Source organism: Nyctibius grandis, chromosome 9, assembly GCF_013368605.1.
Source record: "Nyctibius grandis isolate bNycGra1 chromosome 9, bNycGra1.pri, whole genome shotgun sequence".
In the NCBI taxonomy this organism is placed as follows: Eukaryota; Metazoa; Chordata; class Aves; order Nyctibiiformes; family Nyctibiidae; genus Nyctibius; species Nyctibius grandis.
The window spans coordinates 15,547,609-15,559,936 of record NC_090666.1 but is presented as its reverse complement, the minus strand read 5'-3'; the positions used below and the strand labels follow the sequence as shown (position 1 = coordinate 15,559,936).

General features: G+C 40.5%; 1 protein-coding gene across 3 annotated transcripts in view; it reads left to right on the top strand.

Moving 5' to 3' along the window:
- The window catches only part of ITGA6 (integrin subunit alpha 6), a 47,306-nt gene that overhangs the window by 15,809 nt on the left and 19,169 nt on the right, over nucleotides 1-12,328 (top strand). For 2 of the 3 annotated variants that reach the window (XM_068407872.1, XM_068407871.1), the window contains exons 2-6: nucleotides 5,319-5,446; nucleotides 5,848-5,927; nucleotides 7,758-8,013; nucleotides 9,519-9,650; nucleotides 12,055-12,265. In XM_068407872.1, the coding sequence (XP_068263973.1) occupies nucleotides 5,319-5,446; nucleotides 5,848-5,927; nucleotides 7,758-8,013; nucleotides 9,519-9,650; nucleotides 12,055-12,265 (807 nt within the window). Of the gene's footprint in view, nucleotides 1-5,318; nucleotides 5,447-5,847; nucleotides 5,928-7,757; nucleotides 8,014-9,518; nucleotides 9,651-10,932; nucleotides 11,050-12,054; nucleotides 12,266-12,328 lie in introns of all 3 variants that reach the window. The other variant, XM_068407873.1, reaches the window with a different exon arrangement.

The following is a 12,328-nucleotide window of genomic DNA, read 5'->3' as shown; positions in this document are numbered from 1 at the left end:
GGGGGCTCATGCCTGTCCCTGTTGCAGATTGTGGTTGCACCTACTACATGCAGATACAGCTGGGTTCACCGGCATGTGCGCAATGCAGGCACCATCCACCTGAGCCAAAATCACATCTCAGAGAGGTCCATTAGTTAAACTGGCATTACGTGCGAGTCCCGGAGCTCTAATGCTATAGGATTATCTCAAGTTTGGCCATGAATGCAGGGTTGTAAGGGAGTAAATCTCCCTGGAAGCCAGCAGATACTCATAATTGGCAGTGGGACTTCAGTCAGTATCATGTATCTCCAAGTGATTGAGAGAAAGCAATAATTAATCTAATCTTAACCAGTAGAGCAACAGGACTGATTTATTTGGTTTGAAAACAGAATTTTAGTTTGAAATTGGAAGGCACATGTTTTAATTATGGGATATAGCTGGAGCTAAAGAGCATTGTAGCTTTGTGCCAGGGTATGAGAGAATTCTGATGTTTTTCCAACATTGTCACTTGATAGACATTTCTTTTAATCTATAGAAATGTAACGTAATGAGCTATTAATAGAAGTTCATTTAACACCTGTGCAGTCTGATTGGCTCAGGGAAAACCTAATCAGTTTATAGTATATTTTTAAGCAAGATGAATGGGGAAAATCAGGATTCAAGTAGTATGAGCATCTGATTCTGGAATTTACATGAGGAATGATAATTTTTTTGTCTGACTTTTAGTTCATATGGTAAGCATTAGATACTAAGTAATCATAACTAAAATCATAAAAAGCTAAGGCTCCAACAGGAACTCTTGCTCAGGCATGTTTATGTTCAGTATACTGTATGGCTGAGCTTCTGTTTGCTGCAAACTTGCCATGGGATGGAAAATCAGTAAAATGTCTGCATGTTGGAGTCTCTGGGGTTTTCATCTTTCACTCGGTAGTCTTGACAGTTGGGGTGTTATTTTGGTATCTAAATATGGATTCTGGAGCCTAGCTTTGGGTGTTCAGTCCTGAATTGAAAGTAGTGACTTGTCGTGGTTTAACCCCAGTCGGCAACCAAGCCCCACACAGCCACTCACTTCCCCCTGGTGAGATGGGGGAGAGAATCGGAAGAGTAAAAGTGAGAAAACTCGGGGGTTGAGATAAAGACAGTTTAATAGGTGAAGCAAAAGCCGTGCACACAAGCAAAGCAAAACAAGGAATTCATTCACCACTTCCCATGGGCAGGCAGGCGTTCAGCCACCCCCAGGAAAGCAGGGCTCCAGTACGCGTAACGGTTACTTGGGAAGACAAACACCATCACCCCGAACGTCCCCCCTTCCTTCTTCCTTCCCCAGCTTTACATGCTGAGCATGACATCCTATGGTATGGAATGTCCCTTTGGTCAGCTGGGGTCAGCTGTCCCAGCTGTGTCCCCTCCCAACTTATTGTGCATCCCCAGCCCACTTGCTCGTGGAGTGGTGTGAGGAGCAGAAAAGGCCTTGACTCTGTGTAAGCACTGCTCAGCAATAACGAAAACACCCCTGTGTTATCTGCACTGTTTCCAGCACTAATCTGAAGCAGAGACCCATACCAGCTACTGTGAGGAAAATTATCTCTCCCCCAGCCCAAACCAGCACAGGCCTGTAGCCCTCGTACACCTTCAGGGAGAAGTCCCAGTGAGTACAATGAATCATACTGTGATCATGGGTGGAGAGAAATGAAGAACTTATTTTTGTCAGTCTTTGTTTGCAGAGGAAGTTCTTTGGTTTTAATCTCGGTGTTTCATCTGCCACTATAAGGAGATAGCGATAGCTAGGAGAGCACCTCCTCTTACGTCGTTCCTTTTACAGAAAGGGGTTTTGGTTGCCACGGAGAAGGCTAAAATGGAGCATGCATAGCTGCAGAAAAACCTAACCTGTTTTTGGCATAATGAGCTCAAACTTGATTAAAATCATTTTATTAAAACAGCTGAATAAGTAGCCATACAGTAATGACTGGAATGTCTCCTCAGTGTGGAAGGGCTCTGCTGAGCACGTAGCACAGCTCAATGTACAAGCTGATTCATTTGGACTGCTGCAGTCATGCTGAAATTCACACTGGTGCATGGTCTGTGTCATACTTACTTAGTTTCATGCACCGTTTTATTTTTAAGCTGAACTCATTTGGCTTCTATAATAGAATTCTGATTTTTCAAATGTACCTCTTGAGCAGCAGGCAAGGTGAATAGCAGCTCTGTTGATCACAAGTCACAATGTGCTTAACAAGACATTTTTATGTTTTGCTTGATTTATTCAACCAAAGATTAGATGCACGTGACTTTCTTACTTACATTCCTAATAATGTTGATAATCCTTATAACATTTGTAATCCTTATTATCTTTAGTAACCTGTCTTGCAGAACTGGGAAACATAGCTTAAGTCTTCTCTGCTGTGGTCTTTGGGGCAGATAAGTAGTGAAGAAGCACAAAGGAGTTACACCACTTTTTAATATGTCTTTGGCTGCTACTTGAAAATACATTTCAGTATTTGCCATAGTATCTACCTGAACTGATCTAATCCTTTGCAAGCGCCTGTTCGTATTGTGTGCTACTGTTGAACTGTGTTGTGAACAAGGATTTGCAGTGATGTACCTAACAGGGTTCAAGATTTTTGTGTTTGATCAGCCTTGAAGACTAGTGACAGGATTTCTGAAAAAAGTTCTTTGAAGTCTGGAGGGTTTTAAATAAGTCTGCTTTGAAATACTTCGTTTACAGTGGAAAATAACTTATGCAAAATTAGAGGAAAAGAACTTATGCAAGATTTGGACAGGGGGTGTGGGCACTGGGAAAAACCTAAGGTCGCCTGTTTCCTTTGAGATCATGTTGGATTGACACTTTTTTAAAGAAGGCATTTTTCATCTATTGATCTGAATAGGTGTCTGTTTGAGATGCCATTGAATGTTTGGGGCACCTTATGTCATGTGGCACATCTTTCCACTGTGTCTTCTGTTGGCTACGCTGTTTATTCCCTGATGCCTCCGCAGGTCTTCCCTCTGTCTGAATTGTCATCAAGATTATGGTCGCATCCTGTGGTACGTTGTAAAAAAGTATCATTTAGCTAGGGAGAGGATTAGTCTAGCTGTCCCACAGAAAAGAAGAGGGTTGTAATTTTCTTGATCTGGCACCGCTGCTGTCAGTAGTTTGCAGATGGATGAATTAAACCAAATTAAGTATTTCAATTCCAGAAGCTTTTTAGATATGTTCACCATGTTGAAACAAAAGGTTTCTGATCAAATTCGTGTAAGTGAAATTCAATACCTCGTTTTTACCCCGCAAGCTTTGAATGAAAAAGTAGAAATAATAAAAAATTCTATTCATTAGGAAATCAGTACCTCTGCTTGCTTCAATTTATGGTTGTTAATGTTTAAAAAAAACCCCTCATCTGTCTTTCTGTGGGGGAACTGAGGAGAAAATGTATCTATTCCCGTGTTACGAATAGCACAGAAACAGATGCTTTGCAAAAGAATTACTCTTAAGAGATTAGATTTAAATGCATTGTTTCCAAAATTAGAAAACAAAGTTATTAATGGCCTTTCTAAAAGCGTGGTTGTTTAGATTACACTCTTGTGATGACTGCTACGTTTCTGAAAAAATCTTTGAAAAAGATGCCAGACGTATGTAGGGGGAAAAGAAGGAAAGACTTTAAACCAAAACCCACCCACACTGTGTGTCCTGATTTTATATACATATCAGTCAAAAGCAAATATTTTACCTGAAGGTTTCACCTTCAGGGAGTTACCTTCATGAGGGCAAATTATGGATTGTGGGAGAATGTTTTTCGATAGAAGTGGTGAAAATTTGGCTGTTTCACAATACAGGTGTAATTTTCTGTTTTTTAAAAAGTGTGTTTTCTCATAATACATCAGTTTCATTTTGTGTCTCATTTCTTTAGTGACATTGAATAAATGTTTTCTTAATAACAAAAACTATGTATTGATCTTAACTGATCCAGTCGTAACTGTTAGATATGAATAAAAGCGAGTCTTGCTTTTAGTAAGAAAAGCATTCGGAGGGACAGCACTGTGCTTTGTGCCACTGCCACTATAAAGCATGGAGAAGGGCTTTTCTCTCAAGAGCAAAACTCTATAGCTGAAGCCTTAAAGAGGGTCCGAGTTCCTCTTTGAGCCTTGTGGATCCAACTATAGTCCCAGCTTTGCCTTCTGTGACACTGTAATGTCAGGGATCTCTTTTGTCAAATGTTTTGTACCAGGGTCAGGAAGCACATGGAGTTTGGTTCAGCATCCATCCATCCATCCATCCATCATACCTGCTGTGTTGCACCTATCCACACGCTGTTCTCTCATCCTTGGTTTTTCTGTTGAGCATGATGTTTCTTGTTTCTTCCACAAACTGTTGCATACTGGTTGTTACTAGTTAGCAGCTTGAGAGGCAGCTGTGCTTTGTGTGTGTGTGACACTTCAAAGAAAAATAGACAACGTAAGAATTTTTTTGGCTGAAAACACTTATTTTGCAAGTAAATACGTCTACTGGTGATCTTGTGATAATACTCATGGGGGACAGTTGACACAGGAAAAAAATTTGCTTTGTTCAGTTTTTAAAATAAGAACCTTCACATTTGGTTACCAGAACAGTGTCTAAGGAAGGCTCATTAGAGTGGCCTTTTTATAGGTGAAATAAGTCCTTTGTGGGAATGGCCTGTTCTTGATGGGGGATTTGCTGGAGAAAAACATGTTCAGCTTCAAAATGCAGTATCTGGCTAAAGGAGTGGAGAAGGGGAGTGCATGTTTGCACAGAGCCTGGAATAGTTCAGTGGACACTTGCTTGGGCCAGGAGGGATCTTGCTTTGCTTCACAGGTCAGAGATATTAGGTGCCTGTAAATTCAGCCAAACAGTGGCACAGGACTGGCATAAAACTAGAAGAAAGCCTGAAAGCATTCACTGTTTTGGGGGTTTGTGGTCATTTTAGTGACAATACTTTTCCCTCCATTACCAACGATTTCTAGTAGGGGCAAAAAGTACCCCACTTGACTTCCTGATAGAAGGATGTTTTTTTCAAAACCGGCAGACACCTGCTTTTTTTTCTTTTTTATCAACCACTCTCAGTGAACACTGCAACAATAATAGCAGTAATAACAATACAGTTACCGGTTTGCAGTAGCTTGCAGAACTACTACTAGTTTATAGTGTGCCCCCCCCCCCCCTTTTTTTTTTTAAGGAACAGGGCTGTGATGTAGCTTTTCATCCATCTTCAAATGTTTGCACATCAAACCTCTAGCAACATGGTGAAAACGCTTCCTGAGTCTGTTGCCTTCCTCTTTTCTAATATTACCTCTGCAGATCCCTTGAAATTCTTTCTCTTTCCCTGCAGATTGCTGGTTGGAGCTCCTCGGGAAAAGGCCTTTCCATCCCAACAAGCCAACAGAACAGGAGGGTTGTACAGCTGTGACATCACATCTCCAAATACACGCTGCACACGTGTCATATTTGATGAGGAGAGTGAGTTCTTCAGTGCTTTTGTTTTGGATTGAAACAGTTGTCTGATTTTTCTTATTTGATGTGGTCCTTTCCAAAGACAGTGTGTCAGACAGTTGCTTCTATGGATTTATACATAAGTTTTTTTCATTGGAATATGTTGTAGCTTAATTGCTAAGATAGCATGAGATGCTTAAATCTTGGTAGATTTGGATATTCTTTTGTAAATTAATGCGACATGAAGTAATAGGCTAGAAGTGTTTAATGAAATGGATGCTGTCAGTGATAAAATGTACAGACACTGCCACCTGCAGACTGTCTCATGTACTGTATGAAGGGACTTTAAAAAAAAAAGAAAAAAAGAAAAAAAAGAAAAAAAAGTGGTTAACTGTTACTATTTGAAGCTGTATTATGATACTCTGCAGCTGACCCGAAGATGGAGAGTAAAGAAGACCAATGGATGGGTGTAACTGTCCAAAGTCAGGGGCCAGGAGGAAATGTGGTGGTAAGTGTAAAGCACTAACTTACAAAAACATTTTGGGTCTGTGGTAAATGTTCTGAATGGTCTGCGTTTCTGTGCAGCTTTCCGAAAGGTAACTTTCCTATGTTTACTTCTGTGATTTCTTGGAAGTAAGGACTTAAATGTCTCCCTAGCAAAGTAAGACACCTGAGATTGTAAAAGCTTTAAATTATTTTTCAAACTCTGAGTTAGCCTTTCTTTATAACAACAACTTAGGATGAACAGTTAATTTTCAGGGTGTCTGCTTATTTTTTTGTGATACACACATTGTTTCTTATAAATACCACTGGCTACAGAAATAGGGAAAAATAGTGTGATAAGGTTGTAAAAGTAGCAGGCTATCATCAGCCTGTTTTCCAAGGTGATCAGCCTCACTTTAACTTTCATCAGGGACTTTGGCTGAGTTGCCTTTATAAATTGTCACCATTGCACTGCAGAAGAGTACTACCTATTCTGTATTTTATACAATACAGAGATACTCTTTATTTCATACAGTACAGAGAGCAAAAGCTTTCAGGAGTTAACCAGAGAATGTTACTTTTTCAGCTCTTTCTCAGTTAAATAAACCTCTCATGGTGCTGCAGGATACCAGCTACATCATAAAATGGGTGTGCAGTGAAGCTTCGCCATCTAATTATATTCTTGCAGGTTAATGTCACTGCTTCCAAAACTGGAGGCAGGTGACTTCAGGGTGTAAATCTGGAGTTATTTAAGGATATTGAGGCAGTAATAACTTGCTTCAGTCTGCCTCAGAACCCAAGGAGGGGGAAGAGCAGATGGAGAGAGTCCTGCTCATTGAATAATTAATCATCAACTAATGCTGTCTTTTCTGAGAAGGAACTTTTCTTTGTAAGTGACAAGTGGGAAATGCACTTATTAGACAAGGTGTGGGCAGCCTGAAGGTCAGTGTGCAGCAGGGCAGTAGTGCCGTGCACTAAGTGTGGAGCAGCTGGGTGTTTGCTTAATATTTAAGCCTTGATAGGAACCACAGCAAGGGTATGTCAGCTGAGAAACCTGGCTTGCTTGTGCTCTTCACACACCTACTACATCTAGTTCTGCAAAAACCACTGCTGGCAAAGGGTTTTGATTGTTCCACCTCTTTTTACAATGGTTTGGTGGTTACACCACTTAACCAAGTGGCTATTCATCCTTTGTGTTAAATATTTGATGAGAATTTTGTTCCCAGGTGAACAGTCTAAAAGGTTGAGGAACAGGTTGTGCTCAGGCTGCTGCTCTGTCCCAGTGACGGTTATCCCATAAGTCGAACATCCAACGTAGGAAGTAGGAACAACTTCCCTCTCCTTCACTGGAAAAGCTTTCAGCCTCTGCTTTGTGGCACTTTTCTGGAAGGTGTGAGTTCTGAATAGTCTCAGGTAGATGATAGTTGAATGAGCTTCTCATGTCCTGCACAAGTGTGTGTCATTTAACTCTGACAGCTGTGGGGAGACACAGGCACTTCTTTCTTTGTGAGAGAGAGGGTGGTTCTCTCCTCACTTCTTGAAAGAGAAGGATTAGGTATCAGGGAAGGCTTTAGGGCTAAAACCCCAAAGGCCCACAGAGAAGAGCTTTAAGTGTGTGGCCTTCCTTGACAATGAAGCTGGTTGCTCTGATTTGTATCCATAGATGCCCAGCTTTTCCCATACGTTGCCCACAGGGAACAGTGGACTCTCTCTGCATTGCCGCATGGATGTGTCTACAAGGTGACTGACTTACAGCATTGCTAGCATGAAGTATTGCTAAAGGAGACCAGCCTTCTTTGATGACTTGCATACAAACATACAGAAAGCATCACTTATTATTTCTTCTGTCTTGCAGACATGTGCACATCGCTATGAGAAAAGGCAATATGTAAACACAGTGCAGGAAACCCGGGATATCATTGGAAGGTGCTATGTGCTGAGCCAGGATCTCACTATTAAGGATGATATGGATAATGGAGTATGGAGTTTTTGTGACGGTCGTTTAAGAGGCCATGAGAAGTTTGGTTCCTGTCAGCAAGGTGTTGCTGCTACTTTTACTAGAGACTATCATTATATTGTGTTTGGTGCCCCAGGCACTTACAATTGGAAAGGTAGGACCTGGCTTCCTTCCCGCCTACCCTTCCTGTTTCCTCTGGGATTGCTCACAAGGGTTGCATCCTAAGGTTTAATTTTTTTTTTTGGGGGGTGGGAGGGGATAGTAGGGATCTAATGATTTTACCCTGTTTTCACAAAATGCTATGCTCCTGTATCAAAAGTATTTACTGAAGTCCCTTTAAATATCTCTAAGGGAGTACTTACGAATGGATAATGGAACTCTGCACATATGTACTGCAAATTTTTCCCTTATTAGTCTTAATCTTATGGTGGGATTGAGTGCTTCCTTTGAGACTTCCATACTGGAACAAATTACTAAATTATGTTAAAGTTATTTGGCCAACCATTTTTCCTGCATTGGAGCAAATGTTAGCTGCACTGAGGTCTTTGTTTATCCTGCACTATTGTGCACTTTATGAAGTGTGTGGAAAATAGTACTTCCCAAATTAAATACTGGAGGATTGCAGGAGGATAACTGAACAGAGCAATACTACATGTATTCATATCTAAATCCATGGATATCCATGGATTCCATTCCGTGGATAATCTGTCTGACTAAGAGCCAAGTACTCTATATCGTCTAGGAGATATTCCAAAACTTAAGCGAAAACATAGATTTTTCTCTGTTAGTTTATATTGAGAAGCATCTAAATGGCTAGCTCTGGCTCTTCTTCTTAAAGTGTTTTTTCCCCGTCACACTTCATTACACCAACAGCTGTAAATAATTCCCTCTTCAGAACATCTGATCCTCAAACCATTATATTTTTTCCCCTTGTACACCTGTGCCTGCCATATGAACCATGCAAAATCTTTGAGTTAAGCTCTGGCACAAGGTGTACTTTAGTGAAAACTTAATCTTCCACGTATCTGTCAACAAAATCTGACCAAGCTGAAACAGCATATTGAGTTCAGACACTGTTTTACTTTTATTGCAGAGAAGTGCTACGACAGTAGATCAGTTATAAGAGTACTCTTCTGTTTCATGGAAGAACATATTTGTGCTTGCCAAAATGTTAAATATGCCTGTTGATAAAAGGGAAGCACGTGTTTTATCGAACAATAGCTCTTTTCCCCTTAAATAATGTTTTCTAAATATAACACCGGTGTTTGTCATAGCTGAACAGTAAATATTTTTTGTGTGTGTTCCTGTGTACTTACCTCCCTGTTAAGAGAGGCTTTATGAGGTTAAGGACTGTGGGATGAGGGTGTTTCCTGACCAAGTTGGTCCCATGTTTTTGTTGAGAATTTTTGTAGTATCCTGTGTTTTCTAGATCGTTGCATGGCCTCTCTGTAGAGCAGCATGAGATTCTGGCACACATATAGAACTTAGAAATTCATTGCCTTTTGAAAATGTTTTCACCCAGTGCGCTATTCTGCGTTTGTCCCATTTAAACAGCAGTCACTATCTCATTCATCGTAATTAATGTTAGTTGGGAACCATTTATGTTACTTTTCTCCCTTACCATTCATTTGCTTTTATTTTATCATTTCATTTCTTCAGGGGTGGTTCGTGCAGAGCAAAAGAATCAGACATTTTATGATCTGGGTATCTTTGATGATGGGCCTTACGAAGTTGGTGATGAGAGCCGCCAAGATAAGAATCTAGTTCCTGTTCCAGCTAACAGTTACTTAGGTAGGATTAAGTACATACGGTAAATCTCTTTAGGCTTCTTAAACATTTGTGATCCCAGCCGGGTGCAGCAATACAAAATGGGAGCAGAAAATCCTTCATCTGTGGACCCCGTAACATGTTAACCATTTTGGATAATTCACATCTCCCTCCACGTTTATGGGCCAGTTTTAAGTGTAAGATGATACTCTGCTGAGGTACCTAGAAGAGCTGCTAATGTAATGGGAGATTTAAGAACTGTGATGAGGACCTGCAGATTCTCAGGGAGTGATTATAATTGCTCTAATGGTTAAGTACAGCGTGTGGATCTGTAGGCCTCAGTCACTAGGTCTCTGCCATGTGGTATCAGTTGGTTTATCAAACTTTGAGTTTCTAGATGTGACTGTTAAGACTGCAGTTTCTCTCTCCTGGTAGGTGAGTGCGATTTTTTTTATTCTTCAAGCTTTTAGAACTCCAGTGGCCTTTTTACAGGCCTTTAAAATACCGTAATATGGCTAGTGTTTACATTTTTAAGTGTGTGTTGCAAGAGGTGAGTGTCTTGCACTTTGTGCGTGCGTGAAAGCAGAAATATGCTGTTAGGCCAACGGATGTTACTATACACCAGTGAGATATGTTGGTGCAGAGAAAAGGCTACGCTGTGTTTTTGGAAAGGCCTCAAGGGTAAAGTGTACAGAACAACAAATACAGTTCTGGGAACTTCAAACTGGAATTTCTGTGTGAGTGGTGGAACACTGAACAGATGCGAAGGGCATTGCTAATATAAAAAGTAAAAGCAAGTAAAGAAAAGAGCCAGCTTAGAGCTACGTATCTGTTAGAAGACACAAGCACATAAACTGCTGTTAAATATCGGCATTAATTACTGGGTGTAAAAACAAACAAACAAACAAAAATGAAACAAAACCAAAAAAACCCCCACAAACAAAAAACCCACAAACAACACCCCCCCCCCCGCCAAACCTCCCAAAAAAACAACGCCTCATAAGAGCTTACATTAGAAAGACAAGCTGATCTCTTCTGGGGAAATAATTGGTAAGGTGAGGAGTGCTGTGGAGGTGGCTTTTAGTGTGAACAGAGTAATATTGACTTTTTGCAGTTTCATAAAAAATGTGTTTATCTCCTAAATGTAAATGCTGCCTTTGATTCGTCACAGTCAAACCCACTTCCAGGCAAGCCTGCTGTTCACTGGCATTGCTGTTCCCTCTGCTTAGACAGTAAATAAACACAGTTAGAGCTGCTTTGCTTAACTACTATTTTTTTCTCTTCAATCTTTCACTCCTGTTCACAGGTCTTCTGTTTTTGACAGCTGTATCTGATGCTCATCCAGATCAGTTTGTGTACAAAACATTGCCTCCCGGCATACAGGTGGAAAAATCGGTGGATGTAATGATGAATAGCTACTTAGGTTTGTGACCACTTGAGGTGGCAGCATCTGGTCAGACATAATCTCCAGATCTTGGACATTATCCTCTCCCCTCCATCCCCCCCCTCATCTCAAACACATTGCAAGTAAAAGCATGTGAAAACAAGGATTCAGATGAAGAGGAGCTTGCAAAGTAACATGGCTTCAGAGAAACTGATTTGTCATGCATTTCTCCAACCCCTCTCGTCCCTCCCCCAGATGGGACTCCCTGAATTTTTCTGAAACTGTCTCATTGTGAATTGCTGTAATTGAGAATTTTCATAGTAGTGGTGAAGTGTTTCAGAAGGGAGATTTCTTCTGCTGGCTAGTCTCCTTCTTCCTTGCAACGTGTGTCATTTTTTGCTTCGGCCTTTATTGGAGATGTTGGTATATGCCGTATATTCTTTTAACTCAGTGTTTAATGTATTTTAAATTGTATTGACATTTATAAAGAATATGTAGGACTAAATTAATTTGAACATGCCCTTTAGGGCTGCATTAAATCAAAATTGCCAATTTCACCATTACTGTGTAAGGCGATTCTCAAATACTGTACACATCATTCATGTAAAATGCTGTCCTTGTGCGGTACATTGTGCATGTCTGCAACAGAACGACACTGACTTGTACTTAGGAAGTTTTATAATAATTTTGCCAGAGGTGAAGTACTCGAGCTATATTCAAGTGGTAAGGGGTAGTCATTTCTAAGCTGCTCTGTTTAAAAATGATCTTGTGTTTGGTGTCCGTGAAAAGTAGATCTGAGTGAGCAATGAAACAATATGTTTTGTGGGGGCAACACTTAAATGTCATGTATGGAGGAGCGTAGACTTGTAAACGTGCGTCCACCAGTCCAAATAGAAATGGAGAATTCCCAGTATTTCATACTCCGTTTTAGACAAAACTTCTATTCAATATACCACTTTAATATAGTAAGGGGATTTATTTTTCCTATTAAAAATAGAAGCTGGTTGGTTGGTTGGTTATATTTTATTTCATTCTCTGTTAAAGGTTTCTCTTTGGACTCTGGTAAAGGAATTGTCTCCCAAGATGAGATGACGTTTGTGTCTGGTGCCCCAAGAGCCAACCACAGTGGAGCAGTTGTTTTACTGAAAAAAGAGAAAAATCAGAGAGCCCTTTCACTGGAGCACCTGTTTGAAGGAGAAGGGCTGGCCTCTTCTTTTGGCTATGATGTTGCTGTCGTGGATCTCAACAGTGACGGGTATGGCCTAGGTTAGCTCCAGCTGCCTGTATAATGAAGGATGGCAATCTGGTTTATTTCTGC